At 37.6% G+C, this 22498-nt stretch overlaps 5 protein-coding genes and 1 long non-coding RNA gene across 8 annotated transcripts; 3 read left to right on the top strand and 3 right to left on the bottom strand.

Moving 5' to 3' along the window:
- The first annotated feature begins 23 nt into the window (after positions 1-23).
- Positions 24-3320, top strand: LOC131783854 (WD repeat-containing protein 5 homolog). Its single transcript, XM_059100632.2, has 2 exons — positions 24-221; positions 1171-3320. The coding sequence occupies exons 1-2, from the start codon at positions 29-31 to the stop codon at positions 2352-2354; spliced, it is 1377 nt and encodes a 458-aa protein (XP_058956615.2). The 5' UTR covers positions 24-28; the 3' UTR covers positions 2355-3320.
- Positions 2697-7465, bottom strand: LOC131783855 (G-protein coupled receptor 157). Its single transcript, XM_059100633.2, has 4 exons — positions 7328-7465; positions 5907-6550; positions 5378-5572; positions 2697-4358 (listed from the first exon to the last, which is right to left on the bottom strand). The coding sequence occupies exons 2-4, from the start codon at positions 6492-6494 to the stop codon at positions 4122-4124; spliced, it is 1020 nt and encodes a 339-aa protein (XP_058956616.1). The 5' UTR covers positions 6495-6550; positions 7328-7465; the 3' UTR covers positions 2697-4121.
- A 314-nt stretch (positions 7466-7779) lies between these two features.
- On the bottom strand, positions 7780-11608 carry LOC131783815 (G-protein coupled receptor 157). 2 transcript variants are annotated; one of them, XM_066171939.1, is made up of 4 exons: positions 10818-11608; positions 9474-9665; positions 8506-8527; positions 7780-7876 (listed from the first exon to the last, which is right to left on the bottom strand). In XM_066171939.1, exons 1-4 carry the CDS (start codon positions 11436-11438, stop codon positions 7797-7799), a joined length of 915 nt encoding a protein of 304 aa, XP_066028036.1. In that variant the 5' UTR covers positions 11439-11608; the 3' UTR covers positions 7780-7796. The 2 variants fall into 2 exon arrangements, with proteins under 2 accessions (XP_066028036.1, XP_058956572.1); XM_059100589.2 differs by having other exon boundaries at positions 7790-8527.
- Positions 11609-12212: 604 nt separating this feature from the next.
- Positions 12213-15616, top strand: LOC131783835 (G-protein coupled receptor 157). The gene is made up of 3 exons (XM_059100610.2): positions 12213-13266; positions 14119-14325; positions 14765-15616. Exons 1-3 carry the CDS (start codon positions 12616-12618, stop codon positions 15035-15037), a joined length of 1131 nt encoding a protein of 376 aa, XP_058956593.1. The 5' UTR covers positions 12213-12615; the 3' UTR covers positions 15038-15616.
- A 1873-nt stretch (positions 15617-17489) lies between these two features.
- Positions 17490-20998, top strand: LOC131783785 (uncharacterized). Its single transcript, XM_059100550.2, has 4 exons — positions 17490-17719; positions 19185-19317; positions 19837-20085; positions 20656-20998. The coding sequence occupies exons 1-4, from the start codon at positions 17635-17637 to the stop codon at positions 20951-20953; spliced, it is 765 nt and encodes a 254-aa protein (XP_058956533.2). The 5' UTR covers positions 17490-17634; the 3' UTR covers positions 20954-20998.
- LOC131783786 (uncharacterized) lies at positions 18216-22464 on the bottom strand. 2 transcript variants are annotated; one of them, XR_010718723.1, is made up of 4 exons: positions 21777-22464; positions 20334-20418; positions 18624-18752; positions 18216-18547 (listed from the first exon to the last, which is right to left on the bottom strand). It is a non-coding gene; the product is annotated as an uncharacterized lncRNA (long non-coding RNA). The 2 variants fall into 2 exon arrangements; XR_009340157.2 differs by lacking the exon at positions 20334-20418.
- Between the last annotated feature and the right edge of the window lie 34 nt (positions 22465-22498).

Below are 22498 nucleotides of genomic sequence, written 5' to 3'. Positions count from 1 at the left end.
GCAAAGTACCTTGGGAAGTAATCTAGCAATGGCGGACCAAGAAGGAAATATATTTTCTTTTGACGAACTTGTAAATATTTTCAGTTATCTTTCGCCTGGAGAACTTTCTAAATGCTCTCAAGTCTGCAGAGATTGGTATGAAGCCTCCCAAGTTGGTTCTTTATGGAAGAAGCATTGTTTGCAGAAATGGAACTTCTGTCATCTGGGAAAACTGAAACCTGGTTCGTGCGTTAGAAATAATTATTTTCAAAATGGGAATTTCTCACCAGTTTTTTATTCTCTCCCATCCCTCCATTACAGTGATGCACAGAGACTGTAGGACTGTGTTAGAGCTTGTTTACTCTCTTAGATAATGGCATGTTCCAATATTCAAAGGGAGAGCGGAAGGGAACGCTATTTAGTGGTGGAAAAATGTCTTTATTTAGTATCAAGACAATTTGCCAAAGTCTCAGTATTGATACTGTTGAGTTTCATCTCTTAACAAACCATTTATTTCTGTAATGTGTAACAATGAGTGACAATCAATGACAAAAGAGTTGAAACACCTTCCTATGTTTATATGAATACTGGAAAATCATTGCATCTCTCATACACTTGTTTTTAGCCCCCTAACCCAAAATCAGTGTTGCGTTTTATATTGCAGAGGCTTAATGCATTCAAACTAGCACAAAATTTATTATAGGAAGTAGGGAAAAACAGGATGAAATTAAATTCTTACTATTTTTATAGTTTTAAAATTACAACAACTTCATCTGTTGCTTTTCAAACCTTGATATCTACCAGTATCTACTTTTTCTACAATTGATCTATTATACTTTCTGTTGATAGATTAAGGTAGGCATGGTTGTCTTAAAGACTGTGAATGTGTTATGTTATAAATGTCACTTTAAACATAACATAGATGTCATTTAAGACTTTAATTCCTATGAGTGACTAAGACAGAATTTCTCCTCACAATATCAATACAATATCAACCAGATAAGTGATGAAAATAAAGAAACATATCGATTTGGGGATAATTAGTTGATTCAATACTAGATTCTTTGAACTAACATTATGAGAATTGTATGGTTGAAAGTAAGGAGAATTACAAATTTGATGTGGTAGTTAAAGGGTTAAGAAGGTGGTCATCAAGAATAAATAATTGATTTGATTTCTTCCTCTTTCAAGGAGAGAGAACATGGCAGAGGTACTATGTGGCTCGGAATAAGATTGAAACTGGTGTAGCCACAGGGAGGCCAGGCCAAGATTATGTATGCAAAACATTACGTGGGCATAAGGGCCAGATCACAGATGCAGTGTTTGTCACAAGCAATGATGTTTATAATGAGGAAATAATTGAGAAGAATGTCTATCCAATTGTTGCAAGCTGCAGTCAAGACAAGTCTGTATGTGTATGGAATGTGCGAGAAGGAAGAAGTTTGTGGAAGAAGCAATCTCATGAATCATCAGTTGCCTGTCTAACAGTTTTCTCCAATAATACTCTGATGGCAAGTGGAGATGTTGGAGGGAACATCAAGTTGTGGGACATCAATACAGAGCAAGCCTCTCCTTTGCAAGGCAGCCATTCTGCTGTCGTAACCTCAATGGTGTGTGGAAAAGATGTAATTGGACAAGAGAGAGGTGGAGACCAACTTCTTTTTGTTGGGTTCAGAGATGGCTATGTTAAGATGTGGGATCCACGGCAGACATTAAGTCCTCAATATGAGCTAACATGTTCATTTGGGTTAAATTGTGTGAAACTTCAATCTGACCATCTTATGGCTGTAGCCTCTAAGTCTGAAAGCACCATCAAGATATTTGATATAAGACACCTTGCACCAGACTGCTGGAAGAGCCCTGAGATGCAAATCCTTCAGCATCCATCTGATTCAGTTGTGACTTGCTTTAGTTGGGTTCATGGCAAACAGAACCAAATTATTGCAGGGTTCAACAATGGTGATGTCATCCTCTGGAATACAGACACTAGGCAGCAGATTCATTGTTTTCAGGGACACATAGGAGAGGTGTCATGTATCAATACGAGGGGATCAACTTTGGTAACTGCTGGCCATGATCATACTGTCCGTTTGTGGGATTTAAACTCACTTGAGGCATTACAAACCCATACTAGTCATGAGGGACCGATTACTGGGCTGTATATTGACAGTTACAGAGTGATATCTTGCTCAAGGGATTACTCCATCAGAACTTACTGTTGGTCAAAGAGTTCAAACAATCTAGACAGTAAATACACTCTCCTTGGCGGCTCACTGCAAAGAGCAGGGAATGGATTTGAAAAAGTACTTTGTGATTACTCTACATGTGTTGGTATGGCAAATGATGTTTTAAAAGCATACTCTTTTCAGGTATAATCATAACCATTGCAATTTCCTTCAATGTGATTGGTGCATAAGCTGCATTTTTTTTCTTTAATTATTCTGTAGAGTTGTAGTTGGACAGTGAAATTGAGCAGTTTGTTGTAATTGGACACCTGTAAATGGACAGTTAAAGCAGCCAGTTATACTAAGTCCACTCAATGAAATCCACTTATCGAAAAATTGATTACAATAGCCATAGCAACAACCACTTCCCTACAAAACTGGGGGTTTCCAAAATGAAAGATTTTTTTACGTCAGACAATGTCTCTATCCAAGATATTTTTCCCAACTTTCTCTTCTTTCCACAGTTTTTAAAATTTTCTTTTCAGAAGTTATAATAGTAATGATTAAACCATTTCTGTCTGTAATCATACTTTTAATTAACAAATCACACTCCTGCTGGGATTTTGTCTAATTTTGTTAAAGATTATTACAGTAACAGACTGAATTGGACTTCACTCAATCCTATTACCATTACTTGTTAGAATTTTGTTTGTTAGAAACCAGTAAGATTACAATGGAATTCCTTGATTGTGTAACTAGGATTTTCATTTTTATAACAATTTCTGATAATGGTTGTGTAGCTAATTAAATTAATGTACTTTGTTTGTTTATATGAATCTCAAAACTCACTTTATACTTAAACAGCCTTTTGCACTAGTTTCTGACTGTTCAAACTTTACTACAAAGTAGATTTTGACCAGTCAGCCTGATACAGATGTTCTCTTAAAGTGAGCAAAATATATATATATTTTTCATGAGCACCAAAATTTTATTGAAATGTACCTTAAAAACCAAAATGCCGTCACAGGTGATATCAGTGAAACTATATTTTGAGATTTCTACACTTTGTTATTCTTTCTTTGTCTTTGTCTTCTCTTATATAGTGGGAATTATTTCCATCCAAATTTTTACCTCATCATAACAATTATTGTTTTCACTTGACCCAGAATTAAGGGGGGAAAAAAATTCAAATTTTACTTGTACCTCTGATATCTTTAGTAAATTCCTTCGATATGGATCATGATTTGAATGACTTATGCTAAGAAATACAGAACCATAAATATATTCTTCTTACTTAAATATACATTTGTATTTACTTAAGAGTTTCATTCAAATTTAACTTGGACAAGACAAAATAATTTCTTGGAGAACATTGTGACCAACTGGTACATGAAACACACATTGCCATAAACAAAGTAATATTTTGTTTGAACTTAATAATAATAATAATTATATAGAAATGAATATTTATACAGGATAGACCCTCTGTACATAGGTACTGTTATCAAGGGGATCCTATTTAAATGATAAAAACACAGATATAATAAAAAGGAAAACCAAATAAAATATGAATTTTGCTAACGCAAACCTGCAGTAACTACACTATACAAAATAAAATTCATCGAGAGACTTCCTAAATAATACCCTACAGCTAATCTGCCAGGGTTTTAAAGGTAAAGAGTTAGAAGATACAGGGCCTGAAAAATGTAAAATTTTTGGAGGAAAATCAAGTTTCAGTTTGTCACAAATTGTAGTTGATACTAAAAACAACTACATGTAAGTCTACATGTGGAAAAACGATACTTTTGGAAGAGTACCGGCAAAAGTGTATCTTATAAGTACGTAAAGCTAACGCTTTGCCTTCGTTTGAGTTTAAACGTTTAGTTTATCTTCCTTTTTTCCCCTCGTACATTAATTCCTACACTCCAAGTTCCGATGATGTGATAACGTGAGAACCAAAATGTAATGCAAACACAATTAAGGACCTCTTTCGATGTCTGGTTTAGGCAGTAGATATGACCTCTCATCTGTTGACTGGATACTACGTGTTTTTTGGCTAGATATTTCGAGTTCCACCATCGATGAAGGGGTGAATGATCTCTTGCAATTCAGCGAAAGTTTCTGAACGCTATAATTTAGACAACTTTGGAATTTTTCAGTGAAGAAGCAAAACAGTAAGAAGTTTGCAAACCCTTGGCTACTGTCACCAATTCCCTATAGAGCAAAGAAAGGAAAGAAATTTGATTTATGACAAAAAAACAATGGACGTTATTCCTGCTGGAATAATCGCTTTACCCGTTCCTTCCTAAGCAGTTCTTTGAAAACCCTTAGAAAAGACGATACAGGAAAATAACAAAGGCCTTCTGGGCCGACTATATAATTTTCTAGAGTATTCCCTCCCCCTACCCCCTACCCCCTAGTATGGGCAACATCCGCTCAATTAATTCAAGGCACAGTAGTTTAAGGGTCATGAATCATAGGGAATCCCACTGAAGTTTCATTTTCCAGCCTCTTACATTTTTACAAGACCTACTGAAATCTCCCCGTAAACTTTGATTGAAAGTAGACATATTCAGCGCGCGTTCTTGACTATACTTTAGCAACAGAGCTTAACCCTGACCACACATAACTAATAAATTGTAGCTAATACTAATGTATTGTAACTAATAAGTTGTACTGTGTTGTATTATCTTGAATAGGAAGTCCATGTAGCCGCAAGTTTGCGTGACAGTGTGATAGTGAAACATTTCGCTGTTCACATTGTCACATTCATCTGATACAAGTAAAATTTTTTATGGCAAAAAAGTTTGCTAGCTATCGAGTATCTCCTTTGCAGCCATCCTTTGAGGGGCTCTGCGCGACATTGTTTTAAGTTAGAACGAAATGATTATCATGGGTGAGGTGTAATAATAAGTCATTGAGCTGTTGACTATGAGTTAACAACATTGATTGATTGATGGATGGATTTCCGATAGATAATGTGAAACCGAAAGGCAAAGGGGTTTTTTTTATCGATGTTCCGCGAATCGGGTAATGGGGTCAAACTGACAGGACTTCACGGGTGCCGAGTACCCACACGGGAATCCAATTCTCTTGAGTGTCTCGTGATTTTGATCGTCATAGACATTTTAACAAAATTAGAAACAAAATTAGAACACAGAAGATAGTAAGATTGGCCACCACACCAGTCGAGAAAAAAAGTCACATTGAGCTGCACATCACAACAAACTAACCTGTAGATAAAGAAATACTGTTCCGTAAGTTGTATTCAAACTGTGAACACCAGCGAAAGTGTAAAGGATGAAGCGAAGTGTTCCCCAAATGCGAATTAAAATGAACGTGACTGGAACTAGCATCAATCTTTTTTCGGCTTTTATGGCAGCTTCCTTTGACTGAGGAGATGAAAACTGCGCTTTCTCATTATATATCTAGAGGAGAGAAAAAAATGTCCATTATATTTTACTTTGTCAGAAAAAAAGTCGAACTTTTTAAACATGTTTAATATCTACTGCAACCTGTCAATGTTCATGGTGTGCGTGAATAGATACTTAGGAAATGACAAGAAGAAAATACTAATAATTTTCAAGATGCAGAACGACACACATTTAATTTATGTGGTTTGTTGAGCACCAGAAAGGAAAGTGTCTGGTGCAGAAAAATTTTCCTGACAGTTTAAGCACAGTGAGGCAGACCACACCCCCAATCCAAAATTATGGACAACACTTTCCCAGTCCTAGAAATACAAAGAGAACCTTCACTTACCTCCTTGCGAATTCGACACTTTAACATCAGGTAAAATATTGAGCAAAGAAAATAAGCAGTTATTTCCCAGGCTTTTCCTGTGAATAACATCCATATTTCTTTCTCTCCTTTCTTCAAACGCCCGTCAATCCAGCACCAGCCAGCACTATCTACATGATCTTGGCCCAACTTTCCAAGTCCAAGCGCAACACTTACAATAACCAGAGGGAGACCCCATCCAATGATGTGGAAAAATTTCATCATTTCATCGGCTTTGTTACCCCGTTGTCTCGCCACAGCAGTGTACATATATATGCCAAGAAAAACCGTCCAAAAAAACGACCAAAGCGAGGCACATGTTGAAATAAAACTCTGAGCTTTACACGCGTTGTTATTCTCGTCTACCAGCCATACTCCGAGTAAGTTTCCTCCCGCTATGAGGAAATCAGCGATGGAAATGTACACCAATATTCGCCTGGAATTTGATCTAAAGTCCTTCCACGCTAAAAATGTTGCAATTATCAAAAATGTTCCTAATAACGAGAAGCTTGCAGAGATTGTTGTCAAAGCTTTGTTGACCTCCCCGGCGGCTTCCTTGTCGTAGCTCATGATTACGACGGTCACATTTGTTTTGAGGACATTTCACTAGCTTCGAAGTTTCAAACCTTTAAGATGAAATAGAGCTGAGGGTTAAAATTCATTTAGTGTAACAAATATACTTATAAAATAGGCTTCATCATTTGTCACATGCTCTAAGCACATCTCGTAACGTGAACATGCGGAAACATGCAGATCACATTTCAGTCACAAGTCACGCGAGGCGCTCATACTGCTTGTGGCTCTCTAATCCTTAGTATTGGGCCTATTTTCTCTCGAAACAATTTTTTCCGGAAAATTCATCATCGTATAAGAGAGTCAAAAAACCTTCACAAGGTATTATCGAAAGTAAATCTGAGGGCTCTGTGACGATCCTATTAAGATGAAAATGATTGTTCTCTGTTTTCGCCCTAGTATAAATGTTTTGTTCATTGTAATAGACATGTGCTGAACATGAGCGCATTGTATACAAGCTGAGCCTGTTCGCACTTGACGGTGAAGGGCCGTAGATGAAAAGTTCTGTCGTATATTTAACAACGAACCTTTCCTGACATCGCAAAAACAGTCACGAGCTTTTCATGTTATCAGCGTTATCCTTGATGTTTTTGTTATTCTGGACTAAGCAGCTCATCAGGTTGCTATTCAGTTGATTAGTTCCGAATTTGTCACGGGTTGCTTTCTCGGCTAACTTACTGATTAACTTCACTGATTTGGATAAGTGGCGATCTGGGAAATCAGCAGGTTTTTTTCAAGTCGATGGATTTTAAATTTAAGTCAATTTTCGATTCAAATGAAACATTTTTGTTATAACGGTTCTGAGTAAAACATAAATGAAAGGAAAGTACCTGCATTCTTTTTTCCTATCTCATTGGCCAAGACACGTGCTCAGTTGCCAGCAGGCGTAGTCCCTTTGCCCTTTGGCATATCCACGTTTCGAAGCGAGCGCTGTTGCTTTGCGTTCACTCGTGGCAGTTAAAGTGTCATAAAACAAAGGAATGGTATTAGCCAAATAAAATTCAGTAAGGGGGAGGTGAGAGGAAGTCACTTGAACCGAAATCAAATATTACAGAGAGGTAAGTTTTCTTCATCACACTAGTGGTCTAGTTTTGTCACACAATGCGTTCTCGACCCAATTTGTAACGTGACTTGATTTCCTTGAACTGTAATCAAGTTTACGTTTCGAAGAATCAAGTTTGCGTCTCAAAGAACCAAGCCCGCGTTTAATTGAATCATGTGTCTGCGTTCCAAAGGATCACGTTTGGGTTTCAATGAAATCAAGTTTGCGTTTCAAGGAATCAAGACAATATATTTTCATTAACTTTCAAGTGATGCCTGAGGTTTTATCCATACAGATTTTCCTTCTTCCTTTGTTTGTTTTGTATTACCACTCAGTTCTGGAAGAGCAAAAATGAAGGAATATATTTAGGACAAAAAATTTGAATGATCAGTTTAAGGCCTTTAGCCGTCAGGAAAATAGATACCCAACAGCAAGTGTAACCTGCAGTCCAATAATTATTCTATTGACTGATTAGTAAGTTTAAGTTTGGTTTAAGTCTGGTTAACCCTTTAACTCCCATGAGTAACCAAGACAGAATTTCTCTCTACAATATCTGTACAATATCAAGCAGATAAAAGACGAGAATAAAGAAAAACATGTCAAATTCTCAGAAGTTATATCATTAAAATTGTGGACAGTAAGGAGAATAGCTAATGAGATCTTGGGAGTGAAAGGATTAATACTGTCCATCATGTAGTCATCATTATGGAATTAATGGTTCCTTGGTGTCTTTTGTAGATGGAACTCATGGTCCTTATTCTACTGATGTGCTGGTGGTTGCTAGAAGACTTGACCTTTCATTGATCAATGTTCTACGACCATTTTGATACTCAGCAGATGTGTCTATCCTTGGAGGTGGATCATCTGATGGTGATTTGCAGCACATAAGACATTCCTTAACAGCAAGTTTCAGACTAACTCTGAATTTTTTAGTGAAAAGACAAAATAGTAAAAAGTTTGCAAAACCTTGGCTGCTGTCACCAATTCCCTGAAAATTTAAAAACAAAACAATGAACCAAAAAACTTTGTTATGGAAATTATTAGTAACTGTGGACCATAACCATTTGTTAGTATTATGGTGTATGGAAACACTGCAGAACTCTATGGCAATTACCAAGAAGCTACTAGTACATGACAGAGACAAAAAAGGGTAATAATGATTAACAACTTGCTAAGACTAAAAAAAAAAAGGAGAACAGAATATCCTGAAAGGAGAATAACAATGGTTGAGTATGGATAAAATCAACAAAGATCTTGAATAATAATTTTCAAGATGCAGATTTTTGGTGATAGTATGGAAATCTGCCTCAATCAACACAAAAAGCTAAAGAATTTTCATCTTACACATGGGAACCTTGGGCAAATTTAGGAAGAACCACCCAATTATAAAATGCAGCATATGAAAAACTTATTAATATTATTATAATGTAATGATGATAGTAATAATAATGATAATACATGTAAAATATAATTTGCAAAATAAATAATTTTCTAATGAAGTCACTTTTATTGTGAATTAGGATTAGGACATTTCTTTGATATACCTCTCCAAGCAATGAGGTCATTCAGTCAAGCATCACCTTATGATACCTTAGAGTGCTGGGGTTGGTTGGTTTTCAGTGAAACAGCTGAGATTTTAACACTTTGATCTCCTAGTGATGTACTCCCAAGAAGTTCACAACAGCACAGTTCTAAAAACAATCTCACTTGTTTCTTGATCTTTGGTACATTGCTTGAAGAAAATTTGCAATTGAAAGCACTTGTAAATTTGAACTTTGTAATCTACCACAGGAGTGACAACATCATGAGAAAATCAACAGAACCATCAATAAATTCACATCTTTACAACCCCTTATCTAAAAATATGGCATGTTTTGTGAAACAACTGGTTGGTCAACTGCTTTGTTTTGACTTCAAGATACTCAAAAACTAACCTGAAGGTAAAGAAGAGCTTTTTCCCATTCTGAATTAAAAGTTGCTACACTGTTCGACAAATAAATGATGAAGCGAATTGTACCCCAAATGCGCACAAGAATAAAAATGATGGGTACCAATGTAAGCCTTCTCTCTGCTTTAATAGCAAATTCCTTTGACTGATGAGATGAAAACTTTTGGCGATGATAGACCTACATGTAAAGAAATTAAAGGTTAAATACAGATTTAACAGCTACATGGAAGGTGGAAAAACACTTGCTGTGAGGAATAGAACATGCTTAATGTGGGCCACAAATGGACTTCTTGTGCTCAAGTGTTACTTTTTTAAAATAGATTTTAAATAATCGAATTCTTATGCAATCGATTGAGTGTGAGTTAATTTCAAATTACTTTTTAATAATCAAATTTTAATGAAATCATCTATATCATTGGTTTAATAATCTTCAATAAACATAGTTTTATACTCTGTTTTGATTTTTATCATCATCATTATTATTATAATCATAAAAATTACAATTTCCTTGATTGTGATTACTTTACAAAAATTCCTTTTTTCCACTAATTCATTTGCCAAGTTGTTATCAGACAGTTTGTTATTGGATAGTTCTTATTGGACAGTTCAATAAGCCGATCACTTTCAAAGCTGTAGTTTAACTCAACCAATCACTTTTTAAGTTGAAGTTTAATTCAACCAATCACATTTTAAGTTGTATTTTAACTCAACCAATCACATTTTAAGTTGTAGTTTAACGCAACCTATCACATTTTAAGTTGTAGTTTAACTCAAGCTATCCCAACCTTGGTTTCAATCACCATAGAAATAATGTTGCAAAGTGATGATGAAATTTCTGGTCAAGTATTAAGGAAAAGAATCAGTTTAATGAATATGGAAGCAATCTTTACAGTTATGAACACTACTTAAGTGGTGCTGAAAATAAGGCCTGACAAAAATTCAAGCCCGTACAGGATTTGAACCCATGACCTCTGCAATACCGGTTCACATGTATGATTTTCACATATTTACAGACAGCTATTCATCACTTCACAGATTTATTTGGAACCAACAGAATGACCAGCTCCCAGTTGGCTTGTTAGCTCAGCTGGTAGAGCAATGCACTGGTATCGCAAAGGTCATGGATTAAAATACCGTAACTGCAAAGATCACTTCCATATTTATTTCTTTATCCGCAGGTCAAATATATGATCTTCATATATTTACAGTCAGAATTAGTTTAAATAAGAAAGTTGGATTCATTGAAGAAGAAAGGAAAGAAAATCCTGGCTAACCGATGCATAGTTGTGTCTAAAAGTAGCAGGTACAAGTACCACACAATACACATTACCTCCTTACGAATATGACACTTTAACATCCAATAAAATGTAGAAATAAGAACATATGCAGCCACTTCCCACACTTTGCCTGTGAGTAACATCCATTTTTGTTTCTCACTTGTCTTCAACTCACCACTGATCCAACACCAGCCAGCACTGTAGAAATCATGGTCATTTCCTAACTTGTTAAAGGCGATACCAGTTACTGTTAACGGAACAACCCAAGCAAAAATGTGGAAATATCTCAGCATCTTGTCAGCTTTTTCAGCCTGCTTTCTTGCCACAGTAGTGTACAAGAATATGGATAGAAAAGTCGTCCAAAAAAATGACCAAAGCGAGGCACAAGTTGTGACAAAACTCTGAGCTTTGCACGCAGCAGTAGTGCGATCATTTTCCGGCAGCCATACTCCAAACAAATTACCTCCAGCGATTAAGAAATCGCCTATTGAAATAAACACAAGTATCTTTCTGGAAGACGATCTCAAGTCTTTCCATGCGATGAATGTGATTATGATCAGAGAAGTTCCCAATAACGAAAGACTCGCTGACACAGTTGTAAGAACTCTGTTGACAGGTGAGTTAGCTTCGGTTTCAAAAGACGTGTTAGCGAAGGTAGGGGATTCTGGCGACATACTTGCATTGAGGCCTCCTATAAGGGGCCTCTGTGGTGCTTAGCTTCACTACCAATCAGCAAATGGAGATTATTTGAGGAATGCATCGATTTCTGCAAGGCTGCTTCAAGCACCACTCAATCGAGAGATTCAGCACGTCTCAGTTGTTACTTTCTTTGTTACTTGATACGTTTTCCCTGCTATGTTTGTTGCGTGACGAAGGCGTGACGGAAGTAACTAACTTTAGAGCTACTCGCCCTCCAATTTTTGCTCTTAGAGCGTTTTAAGGAATGCTTGAGGGCGGTGATTAATCTCTTAGGTCTGAAACGTTTTTTCTTCCCTTTAACCCATGCTTTTTGTTTCGGGTCAAAACTTCCTCAGTGCCTTCAAGGCTGTACAGTTTGTAGGAGCGCTTATTTCACCTACGAGCACGTTTAGAAAACGTCGAAACTCCCCGTTTACGCCTAGAAAGCACGACAGTTAGTTAGGGGTCGAATATTCTTTTCCTTTGTCTCACTGTTTATATGAAATCGCCAAAAATTTACACCTCTCTTAAAGTTTCCTCTCTTAAACAGCGGGGAAGGCACATGGTCGGTGATTTGTGGAAATATTTGGTGCAAATAACAATATTTGAAGCGTCTTATTTTGGGGGATTTATGAGTGTTTGTTTGTTTTCTCTGCGTAAACTTATGTTTTTTTCAAGATCGATGTCTGTGCTAGATTGAAGAAGTGTTAACGCGCACGCCAGACCATCTCATGTTTCCTTTAGGATCTTATTACGTCAGTCTTAAATGAAATAAGCAGGAACTCGTGGCAAAGCCACCTCCTTGTCACAAGACGTAATTCAACAGTATCAGGCGATCTCTCTTACACTAAAGTACACGTGCACCGGTTATTTCTATCAATCTTTTTTTACGTCAAGGCCCTTATATTTTATTTAACAAGTGAGATTTCGGGTCGCAAGTCGTGCTGTTTCCAAGAATTCCTCTTTCTAGGTAATTGCTCAGCTTACGCTCCGGAGATTGTGTGAGCGGCTCAACCTGGTGCTTGAAGGAAACGTTTTTATCTTCGTTCTTGTGATGATGGAGTCGACATAAAAGTATGAAACATTAACTGAGTTTAAAAATTAAGGGCCGTAAATCTGATTGCCGAGAGGAAAGGACGAGAAATCACGACCGTGTAAACTTGGGCTATCAAGATGAATTTTGCCAACGCATCAACAACGCATCCACCCGTTACTTTGAGTTTTGGAGACATCGGAAACACAACTTTAAACCGCGCTTTGGTAACCATTACCTGCCTTTTATCTCTGCTTGGGGCATCAATAATAATTATTACATACGTTGAATGGAAGGATATGAGGTCGACTTCGAGAAGAATCTTGGTTTACATCTCCATCGCTGATAGTATCGTGGCCGCAAGTTACATCTTTGGCGCATATCTACCTCAAAACACAAACTCCAACGCTTGTACAACTCAGAGTTTTATATCCACCACCGCTAACTTATGGTCCTTCTTTTGGACTCTTTTTATGGCTATATTTTTGTACACGACGATAGCTATGCAAAAACCCAGCACGGCCTTAAAGATGTTTTGGATGTATCATGGCATAGGTTGGGGGGTGCCAGTGTTTGTCGTCAGCTTTGCTCTGTTTGAGGGTGTTCTGGGGAACGACCGTGACATCTTTAGTTCTGCCTGGTGTTGGATTAAGGTACAGGGTAGTGGAAAAAGCACTCAACATCACAGCTATATCATCTGGATGCTTGTCACTGGCAAAGCATGGGAAATACTGGTCTTTGTTCTTATTTTGATTTTCTATGGATTGCTCAAGTGGCATCTTCGCGAAGAGGTAAAAACAGTTTAAATTATAAACAGTTCTAATTTTTAACTGATATCATGATGTATCCCGCTATGATCTTTAATCTTTACAATCTTTACACACGCTAAGAAATTCATCAGGCCACAATGTACAATGAATAAATTCATATAAGCTTAGAAGAACCTTTGTAATCTTAATTACTCACTACTGAGTATATATTACTTCACCAAGTTAAAGCTCATGAATGCCTTTTAGAAATTTGAGATGTATATAATGATGATATGGTCAAAGCTGTCACGCAATTCAAAACTTAACAGGACTAGCTGTCATGATTTCTTTGTGGAGATGATGATACTAAGAATTTTCTCTCTTTGAGAGAACGACGGGAAGAACATATGGTTGGAACGTTCATCTGTTATTTTATGAATTTTATTTATATATTCAATGAACTTAATTCTTCAGATATAAAACACTGTAAAGGCCTCAAACTTTTGAAAGAATACTTTCTGCTTCCTGTTCGCTCGTTGGTTTTCTTTTATTCGCGAGACTCTTTATTCATCGTAATCCTAGGTGACAACTGATCAGAATGATGAAAGTTGGACCTGTAGTTTTTCATAGGCTGGTTTTCCCGCCGTTTTTGGGTCCAGTCTATAATGGCCCCACTCCCTCCCCCCTCCCCACAGTCCCATACACTTCGGGGGGGAGATGCTCGGGCTCAGTTTAAGTTTCCTGAGCAGCAGCTGGCAATAAAGCCTACGTTTTTCGTCTCTGTGGTATAACCTAAGCCGATCACATCATTACCTTTTCTTTTAGCTAGGTTGAATTTTTTTCTTATAGTATTCTTTTGTTTAAAAAATATATTTTAAACTGCTTTGTTTTCAGTTGCATCGGAACGAAAGACATCGGATAAGAAGTAATGCCCTAAATGCAGCCAAAAGAGCTGACAAAAGGCTAACTTTTGTTCCTGTTATTTTCCTAATTCTACGGTCCTGTGGAATGCTTCGCTTCTGTATTTATATATCTTCATCTGAGGAGGAATTAAAGTCAACAAAAACACTGAACATCCAAGAAGTTTTGGTTTATTTGCAGGTAGGTGTGGTGGTATCAACTACCTAAACTCGTGCATATAAACAAACAAAAAAGAGAGTATTTAGTTTTAAGGGAAAGGTCGAAGGAAATAGCTGACCACAAAAACTAGTTGTACCCGTTGCTAACAACGGATTTAGATTCGGGGCCTTTTTGCCCAGGAAAAACCTCATCTAGTATGCCCATTTTTTAAAAAAAGTTTGGCTCACTGCAGGAGATACTTTGAAGGCTTTGTAAAAGAGAACGAGGCAGAATTAAAACAAAAATAGATTGAGCCTCGGTGATGTGTCTCTCTCGAAAAATAATTAAGCAGTGGCAATATAATGTGAACGGCGTAACTGATAATAAAGTAGCCAGCCAATGCTTGTGTGTGTGTCGCAATCCTTTTCCAGGACAACCCACAATCTTTCTTTATTACCCAATTTCCATATTTTTTTTCTAGGGAATTTGTGAGAGTGCACAAGGATTCGCCAATTTTATATTCTTCTGCTTGCTTACCAAGAAATTCCAGGAAAATTCACGGAGACTGTTATACAGACACTGCCCATGTCTTGAGGAGATCTGGGAATACGACGCTACCATAGAGCCAACCGATCAGAGTATTAATCCAGCGGATGGCTATAACATACTTGATCTTGAGAGCACAGAAATGAATGAAACCGTCACGCTATCTCGAACATCTAATTTAAATGCAAATTATCTGGCCATAACCTAAAGCTGAAGCCTTCTTCTGTCACCGCCATGAAGTGGCCTGAGCATTGAGTAGGGGAGAGAGTTTCTACCAGGCACCACCCGTCTCAGACTCCTCACCTCTATCGATCGTCTCAGACGAATCGTCAACCATTTAACTTACCTAGTATTATTGTCCAAACCCTGGAATTTTTTAATCAGACTTAAGCAGGAGTGGTTTGAGAAAAAGCATAATTTCGCGAGTTTTCCATGATCTCACTTTTAAATAATGTAATCAGAACATTGGGTTAGATTTTGAAATTGATTTATTTGGACGAACAATCTTTAATAGTAGCGGGATTTTCATGATGAATAAATTGTGGTGGTCAGTCAAATGTGATTATTTAAGTCTGATTATGAAATCAGCGTATCAGACTTGTGATGTGTGATCTAGTTTGATGACGTTAAGTATTATTTCAGTGAGTGTCTTGACTTCTGCCCCAGACAAGTTTTTACAAATAATCAAGTTTATCAAGACGATGAATCAATGACTGAAGCTGATGTAGGCGGGAAAGTTGTGGAGAAGAATAGATTAACGAAGGCTTATATACAAAAGACGCACAGAGCAGTCGTTGTGATGGTCTCCTATCGATTGAATAATTGATATTCTCTTGTTATTTGTAAATTGTGCGTTTTCGAGATGTTCTCATTCTTTGCTTGACTAAGGTCAGTGTTCTCTGTCTTCAGACGGATTGGCGATTGCGAATTCATCAAAGTTCTCGTTAACTCAACTTAACAGCCGGTTCGCTCGAGTTTATTTCCAGTTTTTTAAATTGGTTTTCCAGTATGATTCAACGAGCATCTGTTGTTATTTTTCATGCATGATGGATACTGCTTACACCTCGGACACATTTCTTGGTCAAATTTGCCTTCCCAATTCCTCTCGACACGGGTGTGGCTTAAATGTTAGGTAACATGCATGCAGCTGTGCCTAATTTAATTTCATATCAGGGATGTTTTGTTTTAAATATCAAACCTAGAATTTGACACACGAACCCGCCCGATCCTGTAATCATTAAGAACTGGAAAAGAGGGAATTATTCCTATTCTGCAAACAACCCAGAAGCTCACTGACCGCACAAAGGAAAAGAACAGCATGCAGGTCACAAACAGCTGCTACCCCGGTCAAACAATCGGAAAAAAAATCAGTATTTGAGTCAAGATTGCATTTTAATCATGATGCAACCCCTAATTGTTCAGGCAGAGAGTTGAGAGAAAATGGAGGATTGATGCTTACTAGAGAGTTACTGAGTTATTTGAAGACAATTTGGACAAGCCAAGCTACTCTTTAGGACATCAAAACGTGTCGGTGCATGTTATGATTTCATGTATACCTTCAATAGTAAAGGTAGAAATTCATTACTTCTCCTTCAGTGAGTGCGTCAAGCTTATTTACTGCCGTGGAGAAATGAGCGAGAGTGTCACCAAAAAAGGCAAAAGCTTCTGCCACATGGTAATAAGGGAACGCCTGCTCTTTCCTGCCCTGCTAGGGGCCTGGGTAGGTTTGTCATTGTAAGGACTACACTGATATTTTCCTATTGTCTATGGATCTCTGTCAGCATCACAGCTACAATGGAATCATACAGGGATACATTCATTATCATTCAATGTTATGGCCAGATGCGAAAATTATGCCCAAAATTGTTCGAACGAATGTATTATATAAAGAGAGGATAATATCCTTTCTTGATTTGATGTATTACTAGGCGAAAAATGACACAATCTTCGACCAATCATAGGCCTTACCTTTAAGATCACCCGAGCAACCATACCTGACTATCGACAAGAGAATATTAACTGTATTCTTCTGTTATCGAGTAATACCTTATCAAAACGAAAAATTTGTGTTATTTTCTTAATTATTTATTTACAAAGGTGAGGCAGAGTGGAATATTTCTTAAGTTGAGCGAGAAAAAGCGCCATATTTCTGGCTTTGACTACTGTGTCGGCGTTTCCAAGTATGTAAATTATAACGAATGTACCCTTCTGTCATGTAGCATTTCTTGTTCGAAATATTATATTCCCGACTATGTTTACACTGTTCGTCATTGCCCATCCAGTTCGTTTCTTTATCATGACCCACCTGCGCCGACAACTCCTGATTTTGGTTAAACCAGTTCGGCTTCACCTCCTTGTTTCAAGTATATCTACTGCATGGCATACCCACGTAAGAATTGAAATACCAAAATCTCAATTTCGAGTCATGGCTGAAAGTGAACGGTTCCAAAACGTACTTTTATGCGTTTGTAACCCAGAAAAACGTTTGTATTCCAAGTATTGGTATGAATACTACCGGAAATCATTTGCGAAAAAATCATTTTACGAACAGTTCGAAATGAGGAAGTGAACTGCCTGATCTGTCTTTAATCAAAACAATATGATAACGCGGTTAATTTCACACAATTCAGAGCGAGCGTGTTAGACCATGCGCTGTTGATTTTCCTACGTAGGTGGAATTTTATTCCTTCGCGAAAGTTTTTTTTTACTGTGCTCGGAATTATTGCACTCTCAAAAGGAACTTACCATTGGTTAGGAGAGACGTTAACCGAAATCGGAAGCAACAAGCTCTTAAATTGTTGGTCAATGCTCCATATTTTGCTTCTCTGGTCAGGTTTTCCTGGGAAATCGAAACCGATAATGCTTCTATTTACAGCTGTTGTTATTTTAGGTGAGTACAATCTGTTACGATTTTCCCCTATCAGGGCATTTTAAAAAAGCGAAGGTGCAGTAGGCATTGGAAGAGTTAATTTAATGCTCAGGTTTAACATTTAAGCAATGGATTGACATTAACTTGCTTGGGTTTGACATATAAGCAATCTAAAGCCACTTCCGCCTCAGCTTAGTCCTATTTCGAAGAAAGTTTAAGAGGCCCTGCGCCTAAGAAACGACCGATGATTTCTAGCTAAAAATTAAAATCGGCCGATTTTTATCTTCCAAGTAGAGGTTACCTAATACCATTTAAAAATTAATTTCTTTTGCTTCAGTTTCGCTTTAAACCAAAAATATCGAGCCACGAACTTGTTACGTCTGATTGTAGTAAAATCTGTCCCAAAATATGCCCTTTCAAAAACCGGTTCAAAAATCACTATCGCAACACAAAATAATGAGAAAACCACAAATTTATGAAGAAAAAGGCCTTTTAATGCAAAATCATTCGATAAAAATCGAAAAACTGCAGAAGCGAATGAAAAATAAATGTTCAAATATTACATATCAAATTAGATGGAGCGTTGAGATGATTTTAAAATAATTATTTCTGCAAAATCCAACGCTATTGAAAGCAATCACAGTGATGAATCAGACATGAGAAGGATATACATTACGTTTCTGTAAAAACAGTTTTCGGCCAAAGTTTATCGACCTTGTACGAAGCGTTCAAAGTTGCAGTGTTTACCGTTATGTTGCTACTTCGGCGAAACACGTCTCTGTTGCCAATACGTCCATGGATAGCGTGGTAAATGTCACTTTAAACCTTGCCAGGCGCTCAAATACCATCCTAAATAGAGTGATATGGGATTAAATGAGAAAGGAAGATGAAAAATAGGTAGAAAAAGAAAATAATTTACATTTACCATCTGCTGAGGTGAGTTGAATCTTGGAAATGTTATCGCGTGACAGCACTCATTTCTCGAAACTACGGCGGAATCCAAGCAACTGCGTAGAATATAAGTAAAAAAACAACTCCTCCGCCGCCAGAAATCCTGAAGTGAAACAGTTTTATATTATTGCTATGAATGATAATGAATTCAAGTGAAAATTAGCCTCAGATACATAGTGTCCATTTAGTAATTTGGCGGATTCCGCGAATTCCGATTACGCCTCTTAATTAGTGTCATCGAAATCAGACGCGGTTACCTTGGTATTTGTGCATAAGCTATAGGAGCTCATAGGATCAAATCGGACTGAATTTGTAGTCAAACAGAAGGATGGTTAAGCTGCGCGTAAACCAAAGAAACTAAGGATTCATGGTTAGTGTTGATTGCCGTCTATTTAATGCTAGCAGGTATTTTTGATACCCATTTCGTACTATCCAAAAGCTAAAGAGGCTCGCTAACATTACTGGCACTGTCGTTTCAGAATTGAATGAGTGTATTCTAATTTATCATTCTCCTGCCAAAATCTATCCATTATAGGCTGTCTTTACCCATGCGATGCTGGATTACCAGCTGTGGGAAACTGTACTTTCATGGATTACTACTGCAGCTTACGAAACTACGAATCAACATTCTTCAAGGCGTTGAAGGATGGGACCTCTTCAGATTGTGGGTAAGCATTAAGCATTATTGGAAAAGATCTAAAACATTAGAAAAGTGTGAAAAAGAACTCCTACGAATTACGTTCCAATTATATTTTAAATAAGTCCTCAGAGGTAGATTAAAGGGTTGTCCATAAAAAGCCAGACTCCTACAGCCCTGCAAAAAGAGCCGGCCCCTGGTTGCAATTTATCAGTGTTTTGTTGGCTTGATAGTTTGAACATTTGGAATCTAATGCCGATGTTACATGATCGAGTACGATACTCTGGATCGGATCATGCTCTAAGGCCTGAAAAGGCGTTGGATTGACCGTCACCTACTATAAATGATTCACTCTTCATAAAAAAGGGTGGGTGGGTGGGTGGGTGGGTAGGGAATCGGGATTATTGAACCTCCACGAACCTCCTTCATCGATAGCTGGCCATTTTCAAACTCTAGATGCTCAGCATTTCACAATATAATTTTGATTATCCGCAAGATTTTAATAAATTATCCAGCTCACTCTCATTTGTTTTCCTATTTTATGGTAAAGACTCCAATTCTGGATGTTATATTATCGCTCCTTGAAGAAATCAAAGGAATGTTCGAAAAGTGAACCAACATTGACAGTGGCTAACATTGAGGAAATGAAATCGCTTTACTGCAGCGGGAGAGACTTAGAGATACCGCTAGTTTCGTCGCTGTCCTTGTGTTCGCCCGAACACAAGAGCAAAGTCGACGAATGCATTCGTGACTTCGCGAAAGCGTTTTTCAAGGACCCAAGCGACAAATCGCTGTGCAGGTATCTACATTACCTTTACCAGTTTTATTCTCTCAGAGCTACTAAATGCTATATCAACTGGATTTTCGAATTAAAAACCGTAGTTGACACATTTCTATTTGATCTCAGTATTTGTCAGTAGATGTCCGCACGGATCACCCCTTGCAGCTAAAACTTAACTTGAAGTTTATTTCAACGCGTATACGTTTACAGTATGTGAACCACTATAATAACATAGTGATCTTCATCTGGTGTCAAAATATACTCACATTTTTTTCCATGAACACTGTATCTGTGTCCCTGGGCTCATTGTTTTACTTGAGTTTCGTTCTTGGGAAACCATACAACGTCCGCCTGTATTTTCGCGATAAATGGAAGGTGAGGTTTAAACATCATGAGTTCATGATCATGTACTGAATTCCTACGATGAAGCTCTAATTATTTACACGACCGTCTGATGTTTTCACTGATCATGTTTCCATGGCAAAAATTGTCCCTTTTTCCAAAAGAATTTGAGTTTTGCTCTATCTTTCGTGATAATATCCCATGTACTTAATAATGAATAGTTTCTGTATGATTTTATTGTGACAGTAAACGTGGAGAAGCCAGGATGTGTGTGACTATGACATGGGATACCGTTTGCAATAATGTCACCACAATGTCCACGGGGATCTTAAAAAATGTCACCGCTAACTTTAACCCGTTTTGTGATGGAGGGAAAGATCCATGGGCTTTAGAAGAAGATCTGTGCGAGCCATATCATGAAGAGATCACTCAGCCTACTCAGCCAGTTTGTGAGATGTGTGGGGCAGGACGCCGCGAGTATTCTATAACTGCTCTTTGGCTGAGTCTTTGGCTTTGTGCTCTTGCACTGTATGTATGGGAGTAACTAAGCCTGGCGCATGTGGACTATTAAACACACCGTGCACATTAATTTATTTATCCCCAAACTTGACGGTAGAAATATGGCCCACTTTTAGCGCTGCAGAACGCCCTTTTCTTCGCCCGCGAGAAAGTTTGAGGAGAGCTGGCGAGGGGTCTGTTTTGTGTCTGGGAGAATCTGGCTCTGTCTAGCACTCACTATTTTTGCCAGAACTCTCGCAGATCTCTCGTTGGCCACTCTCTTCCCGTGTGAACTAAAAATTTCTTGCGGGAAAAGAAACGCTCTTGCCGAGGCGCCAATAATCAATGCCTGTTTGCTGGCTATTTTGAATTCGATCCGGCTATAAGCACACTGTGTGAATGACATCCGAATACTTAAAATCAAGATTTTCTCTTGTTAAAAACATAGCTAAATTAAGTAAAGCGCTTTTTGATTGAGTCTCTTAAAACTCAAAAGCACAGTAATCACAACAGATATCAAACACAGTAAATATCAAGGGGCGAGTACCAACTCATAACAGAAACAAATAAGAGCCCAAGGGCGGTGATCCGTCGGATGAAAACCAAATTACTTGCGTGGCTCTAAAGAATCCCGAATCGTAAAAATAGAATTTTATTCGATCTGAAACAATAAATAAATAAGATTTCTAAACAACAGAACCTAACCAAAAATAAGAGACCTAAGCACATCATATAATCTTCAAAACACGAACAGATTTAACCGCTAATTACATGCGGCCTTACAGAAATTACACTAACAGAAATCAACGCGAATAATTGAATGTAACAAAGCCTAAGGAAACCAAAAACGACTTAAACAACTGACTTACTTCGTGACGGGATTCCAGAGTTAAACTAAACTGTATAATCATCAAAAACGGGAAAGCTATCCTGATTCATGCCTCCGACACGACACGTGTAAAAACTAACTAAAAACCATCAACTTACTCATATTTCAGTGTCAATCAAGGTGATCAATAAGTGAAAAGAAAAAGTGAAATATTAAACTAAATAAACTTTTAAACGTAACGCAAATGTCACGCGAGCAATGTTCTTCTCGAAACAGGCGGAAAAAAACCAGTGTCGAAGTCGAAGTTTGTCACAGTTTTGAACAATCCGTTTAGAAACACATCAGTGTGAAGAAATAGCAAAGGACAATCCTCGACAATAAAATGAGCATCTACAAGAGAATAACAACTCTCGGCATCCACTTATTACTTCTTACTCCTCCCATTCATGAAATATATGTATTTCCCGCGCGTTGTAAAAATATTTGAGGGATATAATCACGATAGCCTCTATTCGGGCGCGAAACTTTGCTTGTCTATTCGCGGATGAGTTAAACCGCGGCGTGCTGAGCGGGGGTGGGGAGTGGTCCGATGCGTTATGAGTCCCGAATTGTGAAACAACTGGGGAAGAAAATAACGGGACTTTTTGCGAGACTACTGCTCTTATTTCAAGCGAGAAACCTGTCTATATTTCTAAAGAAAACCAGCAACCCAGCAAGGCAATAAAACTTTAATATATTCATAAGTAACAGATTTTGAGACAG

The sequence above is a fragment of the Pocillopora verrucosa genome, chromosome 9 (assembly GCF_036669915.1).
Source record: "Pocillopora verrucosa isolate sample1 chromosome 9, ASM3666991v2, whole genome shotgun sequence".
Taxonomy (NCBI): domain Eukaryota; kingdom Metazoa; phylum Cnidaria; class Anthozoa; order Scleractinia; family Pocilloporidae; genus Pocillopora; species Pocillopora verrucosa.
Note: the sequence above shows the minus strand (reverse complement) of the source record. Positions and strands in the feature narration are given on the sequence as shown.

Coding starts and splice junctions, on each gene's coding strand:
- LOC131783835 (XM_059100610.2), top strand. CDS start 12,616: ATGAATTTTGCCAACGCATCAACAACGCATCCACCCGTTACTTTGAGT. Junction 13,267..14,118: donor AGTGGCATCTTCGCGAAGAG/GTAAAAACAGTT, acceptor CTTTGTTTTCAG/TTGCATCGGAACGAAAGACA. Junction 14,326..14,764: donor AAGTTTTGGTTTATTTGCAG/GTAGGTGTGGTG, acceptor TTTTTTTTCTAG/GGAATTTGTGAGAGTGCACA.
- LOC131783815 (XM_059100589.2), bottom strand. CDS start 11,438: ATGTCGCCAGAATCCCCTACCTTCGCTAACACGTCTTTTGAAACCGAA. Junction 9,666..10,817: donor AGTGTCATATTCGTAAGGAG/GTAATGTGTATT, acceptor CTTTACATGTAG/GTCTATCATCGCCAAAAGTT. Junction 8,528..9,473: donor AAGCTCTTCTTTACCTTCAG/GTTAGTTTTTGA, acceptor TTAAATTTTCAG/GGAATTGGTGACAGCAGCCA.
- LOC131783785 (XM_059100550.2), top strand. CDS start 17,635: ATGCTCCATATTTTGCTTCTCTGGTCAGGTTTTCCTGGGAAATCGAAA. Junction 17,720..19,184: donor TACAGCTGTTGTTATTTTAG/GTGAGTACAATC, acceptor TATCCATTATAG/GCTGTCTTTACCCATGCGAT. Junction 20,086..20,655: donor AGCGACAAATCGCTGTGCAG/GTATCTACATTA, acceptor TTATTGTGACAG/TAAACGTGGAGAAGCCAGGA.
- LOC131783854 (XM_059100632.2), top strand. CDS start 29: ATGGCGGACCAAGAAGGAAATATATTTTCTTTTGACGAACTTGTAAAT. Junction 222..1,170: donor TCTGGGAAAACTGAAACCTG/GTTCGTGCGTTA, acceptor TCCTCTTTCAAG/GAGAGAGAACATGGCAGAGG.
- LOC131783855 (XM_059100633.2), bottom strand. CDS start 6,494: ATGAGCTACGACAAGGAAGCCGCCGGGGAGGTCAACAAAGCTTTGACA. Junction 5,573..5,906: donor AGTGTCGAATTCGCAAGGAG/GTAAGTGAAGGT, acceptor TCTCTCCTCTAG/ATATATAATGAGAAAGCGCA. Junction 4,359..5,377: donor CAGTATTTCTTTATCTACAG/GTTAGTTTGTTG, acceptor TTTGCTCTATAG/GGAATTGGTGACAGTAGCCA.